The sequence below is a fragment of the Hemiscyllium ocellatum genome, chromosome 46, assembly GCF_020745735.1.
Source record: "Hemiscyllium ocellatum isolate sHemOce1 chromosome 46, sHemOce1.pat.X.cur, whole genome shotgun sequence".
NCBI classification, from domain to species: Eukaryota; Metazoa; Chordata; class Chondrichthyes; order Orectolobiformes; family Hemiscylliidae; genus Hemiscyllium; species Hemiscyllium ocellatum.
Genome location: NC_083446.1, coordinates 6,052,878 through 6,065,717, shown reverse-complemented (window position 1 = coordinate 6,065,717; position 12,840 = coordinate 6,052,878). Strand labels below are relative to the sequence as shown.

The 12,840-nt window shown below is 46.2% G+C and overlaps 1 protein-coding gene across 7 annotated transcripts in view; it reads right to left on the bottom strand.

Moving 5' to 3' along the window:
• Positions 1-12,840, bottom strand: part of zmp:0000001168 (signal-induced proliferation-associated 1-like protein 2) — a 93,358-nt gene that overhangs the window by 40,249 nt on the left and 40,269 nt on the right. For all 7 annotated transcript variants that reach the window (XM_060855814.1, XM_060855820.1, XM_060855821.1 and 4 more), the window contains exons 2-3: positions 4,123-5,785; positions 1,540-1,670 (exon numbers count right to left, since the gene is read on the bottom strand). In XM_060855814.1, coding sequence (XP_060711797.1) covers positions 1,540-1,670; positions 4,123-5,323 — 1,332 coding nt within the window. In that variant the 5' untranslated portion in view covers positions 5,324-5,785. The remainder of the gene's footprint in view (positions 1-1,539; positions 1,671-4,122; positions 5,786-12,840) is intronic.

The window sequence follows — 12,840 nt, the reverse complement described above, 5'->3', positions numbered from 1 at the left end:
TTTACAAGAATGTTGTCAGGGTTGGAGGATTTGAGCTATTGGGAAAGGTTGAATAGGCTGGGTCTGTTTTCCCTGGAGCGTCAGAGGCTGAGGGCTGACCTTACAGAGGTTTATAAAATCAAGCAGAGCGTGGATAAGATAAATAGACAAGGTCTTTTCCCTGGGTTAGGGAGTCCAGAACTAGAGGGCATAGGTTTAGGGTGAGAGGGGAAAGATATAAAAGAGACCTGAGGGACAACTTTTTCACGCAGAGGGTGATGCACGTGTGGAATGAGCTGCCAGAGGAAGTAGTGGAGGCGAGTACAATTGCAACATTTAAAAGGCATCTGGATGGATATACGAATAGGAAGGGTTTGGAGGGATATGGGCTGGGTGCTGGCAGGTGGGACTAGATTGGGTTGGGATATCTGGTCGGCATGGACGAGTTGGACCAAAGGTTCTGTTTCCGTGCTGTACATCTCTATGACTCTATAAGTGGCTAGCATTGCTGCCTCACAGCACCAGGGACCCAGGTTCAATTGTAGTCTTGGGCGACTGTCTGTGTGGAGTTTGTATGTTCTCCCCTGCCTGAGTGGGTTTCCTCCCACAATCCAAAGATTGCAGATTAGGATGAGTGGCCACACTAAATCATTCATAGTGTCCAGGGATGTGCAGGCTAGGCAGGTTAGCCATGGGGAATGCAGCGTTACGAGGTTAGGTTCGGGTGGGATGCTGTTTGGAGGGTCAGTGTAACTCGATGGCCTGAATGGCCTCTTTCCCACCTGTAGGGTTTCTATAATAAATGATTAATTTCAGTTGTTTGACATCAGGTGGCACTTGAAATACTTGGTTTTGTGATAAGATCATTTTCAGCTGTATTAATCAAACTTCAGCAAGTCATCATTCTTACGTGTATCGAGATATATTTTTCAGTGATTTGGGGTTTTTTAAAATCGAATTTTAAAAGCTCATCATCTTGTCAAATGGCAAGGCAAATTTGAAGGGCCAAATGGCCAATCCTCTATCTGTTGTTACATTCTAATGGTACACAGCAGAGTTTGTGTTTGGCAATATGCAAATAAGTTGGAACAGAGCCTCAAAACAGGAATAAACACATTAATTCGGTTACAACCTGGGAGACATGGTACAACAGAATCCTGTGAACAAATAAGTATTTAATTGGCTGGGAAGTGTTTTGGAACATCTGAGATTATGAAAGCAAGACACTGTAGATAATATTGAGACACGTGATCAAAACAAATTGGTCAGTTTTAAAAAGCATCTTAAAATGGGAGAATGCTAGAAACATTTAGGGAGAGAATTGAAAAGCAGAAGGTCTGGGTAGCTAAAGTTCCATCTGGGAATGGGGCAGTGATGAAAATTAGGGCTGCACAAGAAGCTGGAATTGGAGGAGACAATCTTCCTGGATTAAAGGGCAGGAGAAGGTTAGAGAAATACCACAAACCTACGGATGAAGTACATCACATCTGACCGACAGTTTGCTCCCCACTCCAGTCAATCCCTCCATTCCTCATTCCCTAACCATCTAAGTGCATTCACCTCTGTGGTCCTGACAATGATCCTGTAGTAATACTGCGAGCTGCTCCCTGCATCCTTGTCTTTGTCCTCTCGCCTGAGGCTCACTGCTACTGGCCCAAGGGTCTCGTCTGTTCCAAAGAAGTTCTGATGTTCTGTAGAAATCAAAGCAGAATGATCACTTTTGAGGTCAGTGGTGACAAATACCAACAGAATGGAGATCGAATTCTACTAACTCAGTGAGAATAGAAAGCAGAGTGCACAGCTAATATTCATGTACAGTGGGAAAGACAGTATCACAAGATTGTTGGAGAGGTTTATCAATAAAACAGGTTGAAACAAAACAATAATATTTGGAAATGAGTATGTTGATTATACAGAAGCTCCATTTTGAAGTATACAAGACAAGGTAAATGTTTTTCCTTTCAGGATGGAAACTGGGGCCATTTTAAGAACTGCAGAGTGGGCGGCTTGTTCTATGAGCGTACACTTTTTGTTACATCTTTGGATTGCGACACATTCAGGTCCAATTTTCAACACCCAACATTCTCCCTTTCCAAATAGCCCAAATTTGTCCTTGTCAAAAGACGGCTGCCATGCCAGACACGAGACAGCTGTGGCACACTTGCAAGGGTAACTATCAGGAAGGGACAGCCAGGAGCAAAGCAACCAACACTTCCTTCCCTAGCAATTGTTTATGTTCGCTTGTCACTCAAGATGGCTGGCTCCAGAACAGGGGCTTTTGACTGCCTAGGCGCTTGCTACAGCCTGACCACAATATCCTCTTGTCAGCTCATGCAATTTGGGGACACTGGTCGATGGCCTCAACAAAACGTTGTAAGAGAAAGAACTGCTTGCAGCACTGACAGGAAATGTTTCAAGACATATAACCACATGGGGAAATAAACAGCACAGGTCTCCAAGGTGCTGACAGCTTAAAAACAGAGGTAAAATGCAACCCTCTACAATGAGACTGAGTACAGGAAAGATAAAACAATTGAAGCTGAACAGCAAGATTCTTCCAAGCCCAGGTCTACAATGACACCTTACGAGGTTTTGATTGTCATATCTCTCTCAGCAGCTTGCTTTTCCTGTCAAAACCTTGAGGGTTTCCTCTCATTCAATATGAGTGGACAAGCTCAATATCACAGGCCAATGCAAAATACTCTTTTAATAGGTGACAGCCATGGGGAAATAAAGCCAAGTCTTATACTCCTCATCAATTGCTCATGCTGGAGAGAGCTGGCGTGGGGTGGATTACAGCAACAGACTCAGTTGTGCTGCAAATACCTGCTGTTAACATAGAAAACTTACAACACCGAAATAAGCTATTTGACCCAACAGAGCGGTATGTTCACGTACCACTCGAGTCTCCTCCTAATCCTCTTCATCTCACTAGTTCAACATATTCTTTCATTCCTTTCCCCCTCATATGGTTATCAGGCTCCTCCTGAAGTGCAGATATACTGATCACTTCAACCATACCCTATGGTAACCACAAATCTGGAATAAGAAGTTCTCCTGACATCCTTTTTGGATTCATTATTGTCATGCTTATATTTAAGTTTTTAGCCTTTAGTTCTGGTCTCTCCAACAAGTGGAAATACATTCTCAACATTCACATTATCAAAATCCTTTCATTTAAAGACCTTTGTCAGGTCATTGTGAGAAGAAAGGAAAATAGCTCCAACTTGTTCAACTATTCCTGACACGTATAACCTCCCAGTTCTGCTCAATTGTATTTGCATCTTCCAGAGGTGTTCTGCATTATTAAGTGCGATGTAAACAAGGTTCAGACAGGTTCTATTTAGGAGTTTTTTTCTGTACACGCTGTAACAACTCAGGGAGTGTTTGATGAGGACAGTGTAGAGGGAACTTTACTCTGTACCTAAGCTTGTGCTGCCCCTGTCCTGGGAGTGTTTGATGGGGGGACAGTATAGTCAGAGCTTTACTCTGTATCTAACCCCGTGCTGTCCCTGTCCTGGGAGTGTTTGATGGTGGACAATGTCGAGAGAGCTTTACTCTGTATCTAACCCCGTGCTGTCCCTGTCCTGGGAATGTTTGATTGGTGGTCAGTGTAGAGGGATCTTTACTCTGTATCTAACCCCGTGCTGTCCCTGTCCTGGGGGGTGTTTGATGGGGACAGTGCAGAGCGAGCTTTACTCTGTATCTAACTCCGTGCTGTCCCAGTCCTGGGAGTGTTTGACGGAGACAGTGTAGAGGCAACTTTACTCTGTACCTAACCTTGTGCTGTCCCTGTCCTGGGGAGTGTTTGGTGGGAATATTGTGGAGGTAGATTTACTCTGTATCTAACCCCCAAGCTGTCCCTGTCCTGGGAGCATTCGATGGGGACAGTGTAGACGGAGCTTTATCTCTGTATCTAACCCCAAGCTGTCCCTGTCCTGGGAGCATTCGATGGGGACAGTGTAGACAGAACTTTATCTCTGTATCTAACCCCATGCTGTCCCTGACCTGGGGAGTGTTTGATAGGGTCAGTGCTGAGGGAGCATTACTCTGCACCTGGAAGCAAACACGAAGTAAAGCTTCTGTAATTAGCGAGTAGCTGTAGTTATAACCTGAATGCAGTTTTAATTCTTAAACTATTACCTTTGCCGCTGAAATACTTTCGGTAATAGTTGGCGCCCAGGTCTGCATGCTCGATGAAGTAAGCAGCCGTCCCTTGCCGAGCCAGATAGCTCTCCCGGGGTTCCTCCAGCACAGACACAGCAGCATTGGGGCACTGGCTGGCATTCTGTGGCTCCACCTCGCCACCCACCTCATTGCGGAAATGTGGGCAGCTTAGGACCAGCTGGGTGTCCTTGCCATCACCCTGGTCTCCTCCGGTGCTACCACCGGCCGCTGTTGGCACGACCCCTTTGGCCAACAACTGGTGGAGCTCCTCGGTGCTGCCGCTGTTGCTGGGCGAGGTAGGCTGTGCGGGCAGCTGGGAAGCGGCAGAGGCGCCGGTGATGATGTTCTTGCGCCGCCCAGTGCTGTCACGGTTGGAGACAGCGCGGTGCAGGTCAAACAGGATGCTCTGCACGTCATAGTGGACCACGTTCCTGGCACTGGCCCAGGGTTGGCAAGTGTCGTTCTGGCTCGGCACCAGTGCTGATGCTGGGGGTGGTGACCTTGGGCTCTCTGGGTCACTTTTCTGGGTCTTGAGCTTTCGGAACACTGAGGCCTCAGCGGGTGGCTCCACCGCAAGCTTTGGCCTCCACTTTGCTGCTTTCTCCTCGGCACCAGGGCTCTCTGTCAGGCCCAGCAGCAAGTAGGGGTCTTGGAATCGAGCGGCACTGGTGACCTCTGACCCTGACCGATTGGCTTCACCTTCTCCATCCCGCGACTGCTGACGCTCAATAGAGGAGGCACTACCGTAGTCCCGGTGGAGGGCTGCCCCAGGGGAAGGGTGAGCAGCCCGCTGGTCTGAGTCCTGGCTGCAGCTGCTATCCGTGATGGTCACCTCACTGTTGCTGCGCTGGATCACCGGGTTGCGTCCCTGTGCTGTCATCTTGGCCACCAGCTGCACAGTCTCACACTCCTGCGTCTCCTCCTTCATGTTGCCCTTGGTGCCAGTAGCCTCGTCAAGGGGTCGACAGGGCCCTTTATCTTCACTGCCATGATTCCTCGCAGCCCCATCCTCCAGCGACTCCCGCCGGGGTGGCCATTCTGAAATCCTGGCCCGCACTGTCGTCCCGACAGGCTCAGGAGTTGACCTAGTTGCCTTGGTTTCAAAGTTCACTGCCGACAGCAAAGGCCGGTGGTTGTTCCTCTTGAACTTCCTGTAGAAAAAATCGTCCGACTGCATGTCCTGTACCCCTTAAAGTGGGATCCTCCCTCCCTTGCAGTTCCTCACGCACAGGACAACGGCACCCACGTGTTGGGGGAGTGAGTTACTGGCTTGAGAGTGCCCGAGATTGCCGGGCACGAGCCTTGGTTGGTTGGGGAAAGAACATCTCTTCCCCTTGCATGGAAACTCAATTGGAGGACTCCGCATAGGTACCTTACATCCTCAGAACAACTGCTCCCTTCGTCCCAAACAGCACCGAATCACTGAAGAGGCGGAGGCCATTACAGGGGACAGGAGAAGTGACATAGAACAGTGAGGCAATTGTGAAGGTCAACAGTTCAATAATTAAGGGAGCATAATGGTGCTTTCAATCACAGACCTACATCGAATATCTTCAGCCTTGCAGATCAAATCTCGTGCTGGTTTCCTTCATTTCTGGCTGTTGAGTATGAATTTTTGCATGGTCAAAATCAACATGACCTGGAGAAAACAAGGAAAAGGCAAGACTTAAATAAAGGGTAAAGCTCTCTCCATACTGTCCAAAACAAAATTTATAGGGCAAGTACAGGATTAAATAAAAATCAAATTCCCCTCCACTCTTTTAAACTTTCAAAAGTAAAGCTCCCTCGATACTGTCCCCATCAAATCTACAACACAGGGTTAGATGCAGAGTAAGGCTTCCTCTACATCAGCAACATCAAACATTCCTGCGATGGACGGTTTGATACAGAATAATTCCCAGGATAGGTATATGACAGGGTTAGATACAGAGTAAAGATCTCTTTACACAGTCCCCAGTGAACACTCCCGGGACAGAGGAGCATGGGGTTAGAATCAGAGCATGTACTACAACCCTGTCCCATAAAAACACCCTTTAATTAGTTACATTGAAGGCTTTGTTACACAAATATATACCTTTTGCTTTTGCCAGAGTTTTACTGATGAGAATGGCCTGATAGGAAAGGAGACTGGTCCTATTGCCAATCTTTCTGACATGAGCTGAGCTGAGCTGAACTGAACTGAACTGTATTGAAAGTCTAGATGAGACAGGATGAGATGGGAATAGTCAGCAAATTGAGTGTGGCTGCTGTAACTGCCTTCTGACCTCAGTGAAATGGCTTGTTGAATAGGAGACCGGAGCAAGGTGGGGATCTCAGTCATGACAATAGCGGCCAATGACTGAGATGCTGTGTGGAATGTTTTAGAGAAGTGCTGAAGGGGTAATGGGGCAGAAGAAACTAGGACCATAACAAAATCCTATAAAGCAATTCTTAAAAGAAAACAATGCTTAAAAACACCACTAGAAGGCCTTGTGAGTGGATGGGGAGCAAAAATAAAATCAGAGGCTTTGAATAATTGAAAGGCTTCTGGAATTAAACCAATGTCTTATGTTTGATCTTACCCACAAGTGATGATCCACCTACAGATGGTCAACAGTACAAGGGTCATGACAATAGTTTGGCTGGGCCTAATACACATGGAGGGAGCTGTCTCCACTGAAGGTAAACTGTTGTTACTGTAATAGACTGATGCTTAGCTTCCAATGTGCCATGGCTTCTCCAATCCCCCTTGCTGTCCCTCAACTTCCCACTTCCAACTCCCAATTTAAACGGAGACCCAGTCTGCCCACTCACGCTCCACAACCACCTGGTTACGACCACCATCCCTAACAAAGTCCACAGGACTGAACAGGCTTCTTAAGCAAGGGTGGCCATTTTGAAACCCACAGGTCACAGGTCAAGGGGGACAAAACTTTGTGGATGAAAATAAGGAGGAAGCAACTATACAGGAAAATTTGCTTTTAATACAGCAATTTTAACATAGTAAAATGTCCCTAAAGTCCTTTAATCCCAGAAACAACTTGACACACATTTAACCATATTAGTTACCAAAAGCTTGGCCAAAACAGTCAGCTTTAAAGACCATCATAAAGGAGGAGAGAATTAGGGAGTTATAGGGAAGGTGTTCCAATACATAGGGTCAGCAGTATTAAAGTCAGCGGTATTACTGCGGCACGGTGGCACAGTGATTAGCACTGCTGCCTCACAGCGCCAGAGACCCGGGTTCAATTCCCGACTCAGGCGACTGACTGTGTGGAGTTTGCACGTTCTCCCCGTGTCTGCGTGGGTTTCCTCCGGGTGCTCTGGTTTCCTCCCACAGTCCAAAGATGTGCGGGTCAGGTGAATTGGCTATGCTAAATTGTCTGTAGTGTTAGGTAAGGGGCAAATGTATGGGTGGGTTTCGCTTCGGTGGGTCGGTGTGGACTTGTTGGGCCGAAGGGCCTGTTTCCACATTGTAAGTAATCTAATTAAAGGCTGGAATTGGATGTGGAAATTGAAAGAAAGTAATGAAACGTCAGGGGGGATTGCAACGAGAAGAAAAGTTGGAGGATGAGTAAAAGATGAAAAGCTCTGCACATGGTCTTCACAGAACTGACAACAGCAGTGTGCTTTTGTTTTGCCATGGACTGTTCAGTCAGATCTCTGCACAAAGACCGAAAGGAGCCGCAAACAGAGAGTGAGTAGAAGCCAGATCGTTAAGGTGCCCTTGTCCTCTCCATACTGCACCAAATAGGCAGAATCCTTTCCCCTTCACTCTGCACCAGATGGCACCACTTGAAGAGTTAAATAATTAATTGAATAGAACGACAGTGTGATTAGAAACATTCATTAGCATTAATTAAGCTCACGTTTTCCAGTAACCCGGGGTCCCTGGGCACTCAATATTTAATCAGATCAGAACTCTTGACTGATGGATCCTGCTTGCTGAATCACTCCCCAGCTTCTCCCCCCGCCCCCCGACCATCCCCCAGCTTAACAGCATCTCACCCAAAACGTAGGCAGCTTTAGGGCTGCACCATGTGTAAGGGCACAGCGAGAGGGGATCCAAAAAGACGTCACTTCGGGGTACACAAGGTCTTTCAGGCGTACACAATTCAGAAGGGTTTTAAAAAAAGTGTAGACGAGACAAAACTATTTACCTCCTGTTATTGGAAACAATTCAACACCGATTTAAGATAATTAGCAAAAGAACAAAAAAAAAAGTCTTTTTTTAAAGTAAGCAAGTTATGATGACTTAGAATGTGCTTCTTGAAAGGACAATGGGACCGGACTCAATAATAAGAGGAAAGTGGATAGATTCTTGAAAGGAAAATAATTGTAGGATAGTGGGGACAGAGGGGGGCTCTGATTTGATCGCTCTTTCAAAGAATTGGCACAATGGGCCAAATGGCCTTCCTCCGAGCTGTATGTTTGATGATGTGAAGTAGCCTGCCAATTCTGATTGCAACCACTTATGCAGAAGTGATTGAAAGCCCACACCTTCCTGCGAGATGAGGGAATTGGCTCCAAAGCTTTGTAGATGAGTTATCATACGCTTCCTAGCAATTTCACTATCACCCCCAGGTGACCCCCATTCTCCTACTCACACCCACAACTATCTATCAAAGGCCTAATGGCTGTGATTGATCATTCAGTCCCCCTCATGGGACAAGATCCATTCTGCAAACTAGGCATAACATCATTGAAGTCTCTCATTTCCCAACAGAGACAGATGGGCCTAGCTTTTGTTTTTTTATACATTACACAATTACACACAATCAAACAGTTTTGTCCCTATCACCAAACCGCTGTGATTTTACTTTTTGTTTTTAATTACTAATTACCACCAGTAAATCATCTGGCCAGCTGAATGTTTACATGCAAAGCCTATTATTGTCAATGCAAATCATTAGAAGGTGAGGGAGAGGTCGGGAGAGCGAGAATAGATTAAACCAGGATGAGGAAATAAAGCACTGCATCCCCTGTGGTGCCCACCTCTCTCTCTCTAAAGACATCAAGGATATTAGTGGGCATGATTTACTCCATCTCTAAGGACACCCAGGCATGGACATAACTGTGGATGATGAAACAGTTTCACAAAGGCCGGTGTCCCATCACCAAGTCATCCTCTATTTACATGTGCATAATACATGACACTGGCTCAGCTTGCTCAGAACTGGCTCCCTGACACTCCTGTTTATTAATTTTTTTTTTGCGGTACCCAGATCCCCAGTTTATCTTTTTTTGTGAGACACACAAGGTGCATGAATCTTTATTCACAGTCCTGTTTATATCTGTCAGCCAGGGCTCCCTGATTGGACCAGCTTAACAGCCCCAAGCAAGGAACTCATTCAATGGCTGGCTGACCTCATTCCAATCACACCTCTCCCTCTTTAAGTCCTGGGTCATAGACCTGTTCTTTTTCCTGTAGTTTCTCCTGGGGAGTTTTCAATAAGGTCCAGTTGCTCCGACTCTGCTGGCGTGTGTCGGACCATAGTCCACCTCTTGCGCCCGGAGTGTCTTGGAAGAAATTCACCTTCTTCTTCAGGTGGTGATGGCATCAAGACTGCAGCATCTGCCCTTTCCATCTTGTCCTGGGAGGTTTCTTCGACGCTAGGCAGAGGGGGAGAACTCATGGGTTCTGACATCCTTGCTGGATGTTCTGAGGGACTGGCGATGTTTTGGTCCTGCCACATTTGTGAGATTGTGGATGTCATGCGATCCATGTGCTTGTTCAAGACCACCTCATCGCTTCAAACTTTGTACACCATGGGATGTGACCTCGTTTTGACCGTGCCTCTTACCCATGCAGGGATGTTCCCCTGATTTTGACACCAAACTTCATCCCCTGAAGTAAACTGTCTATCTTGTTTAGAGGAGCATTACGTCCAGCATTGGCGTTCCTGATGTAGTTTCACTCCCTCCTGTCAGGTCAGGGATGATCAGGTTTAACCTGGTGCACAGTCTTCTCCCTATTAGGAACTCTGCTGGAGCTGTCCCTGTGGTTTTGTAAGGGGTGGTTCTATAATCACACAGAACCAGGACAGTTGGCTATCGAATGTAGGCTGTTTCTTTAAGCCTGCCTTCAAAGTTTGGACTGCTCTTTCTGCCTGACCATTGGATGATGAATGGTATGGAGCTGTCCTTACATGCTTCATGCCATTCAACTTTAGGAAATTCCGAATTTCCTGCTGGTGAACACTAGCCCACTGTCTGTGACTGACACCTCTGGGAGTCCGTGTATTGCAAATTCAGATTTTGCTCGCAGATTTTCAATCATCCCTGTGCTTTTTCAAATGAACTCTGTGCATTCCTCCACTTTGCATGGGTATCTACAATGACTAAGAACATTGAGCCCATGAAAGGACCTGTATAGTTGCCTTTAACTCAGTCCAGAGTTTACCCGGCCATCCCCACAAATGTGGGGTGCTGCTGGCAGTAATTTTTGTCCTTGTTGGCATTCTGGATATTGCCCCACCAACGTAGTTGTGTCAGCATCCAATCCTGACTGCCAGACATAACTTCTCGCCAACATGTTCATATTGGAAACCTTGGATGACCCTGATGGAGTTCTGACAGCAATCTTTGCTCGGAACAATCACTCTGGCTCCCTGTAATAATATACCATCCTCTACTGTGATCTGATCTCACCAGATACAGAAAGGTTTCAGTTCTGGTTGTGATGGCCCTTTTGTTTCTCCCATTACCACCAGCTATGGATGTAGGTTTGCTCGTTGAGCTGCAAGGTTCATTTCCAGACATTTCATCACCTTTCTAGGTAACATCTTCAGTGGGCCTCCAGGTGAAGCAGTGTACATGATTCCTGCTTTCCATTTATATGTATGGGTTTCTTTGTGTTGATGATGTCATTTCCTGTGGTGAGGTCTGGAAATGAACCTTCCAGCTCAGCGGACAAAGCTACATCCAGAACCTCAACCTAGGCTACAAATCTTCTCAAAACTCACCACCAGCAGCTATTTTAAATTTGCCAGGACGGGATCTTTTTGTGTCAACAGTCTGATATTGTCAGCAATGGCCAGAGGGGTGTCCTGAAAAAATGGTGATGGCACCATTGGTGGGGTGTCCACTAATGGGAGGCAGCTCAATGCATCTGCATTTGCCACATGGCCTCCCAGATGGTGTTCCAACTTGTAATTGTACACACTCCGAATAAGAACCCACTGCTGAATTTGACCTGAAACCATGGGCAGCATGACCTTGTCCTCTTTAAGTTGCCTTGGGGGTTTCTGGTCTGTTACTATCACAAATTTACATCCATAAAAGGTATTGGTGGAATTTTCTCACAACAAAGTTGACTGCCAAACCTTCCTTCTCTACCTGGGTGTATTTCCATTCAATGGAGAAAGTGAGGTCTGCAGATGCTGGAGATCAGAGCTGAAAATGTGTTGCTGGAAAAGCGCAGCAGGTCAGGCAGCATCCAAGGAACAGGAGATTCGACGTTTCGGGCATAAGCCCTTCTTCAGGATTCCTGAAGAAGGGATTATGCCTGAAACGTCGAATCTCCTGTTCCTTGGATGCTGCCTGACCTGCTGCGCTTTTCCAGCAACACATTTTTAGCTATTTCCATTCAATCTCAGCCAAAGTCTGGGAAGCATACACCATCAGGCATTTCTCTCCACTGGGCCAACAGTGAGCCAACACTACCCCAGATACCATATGGAGAGGCATCATGTGTCAGCATGTCATCTTGTGTGGGATTGTGGTGTGCCCAAAACCTTAGACAACAAAAGCTGCTTCTTCACTTCTTGGCTACGAGACCATTTCCAAGACTTTTTCAAGAGCAGATGTAAGGGTGCCAGGATGGAGGTCAAGTTATGAATGAATTTTCCATAATTCATCAAGGAAAGACCAATGCTTTGATCCAGACATGGGAGCTGGGGCACCTTTGATTGCCCTCACTTTATCTTCCAATGGGTGTAACCCAGTTTTGTTGACTCTGCAGCCCAAGTGAGTCATTTGGGGTGCTTGGAACACACATTTTTCCCTTCAAAAGTATGCCCCGCTTTGGAGAAATGTTTAAACACTATGCCCAAGTCCTCTAAATGCTCTTTATTAGCCTTCCCAGTTATTAGCACGTCATCCAGATAAATGGTGACCTGTTCTCCATGGTCTGCTGGAATGTTGTAACAAGTTGATAATAACCAAAAGGCAGTCTTGTATATTGGTACAAATTCTTATGGGTATTAATTGTAGCATACTTCTGGGAATCCTCATCTAATCGCAGTTGTAGCTTTACATAGCTTATGTCCAGCTTCGTGAAGGACAGCCAGTTTTGCATGCAACTCTCCATGTAGGGATTGGGTATCTATGCAGCTGCAAAAAAGTGGTTTACTATTTGCTTAAAATCCCCACAAAGGTGAACTGAGCCGTCAGGCTTCATTATTGGTACGACCGTTGCTGCCCATTCCACAAACTGTACTGTTGGATGATTCCCGATTTCTGCATTTACTTTTGTACATAGAGCAAATAGCACTGGGCAGGCCTTGCAGAATCATGGAATTGCTTCTTGGTCAACTTGCAAGGTGGCCTTGGCCCCTTTGATAGCCCCTAGACCTTCCTGAAAAATTTCAGGGTATTTAATTAGGACTTCCCTTAGGCAGCCATTTTCTAGTCAAAAGATATTGAGCTAATCAAGTTGAATCTTTCTCAACAAATTTCACTCCCTCAAGCTTGGACCCAAGCTTTTCACTACAA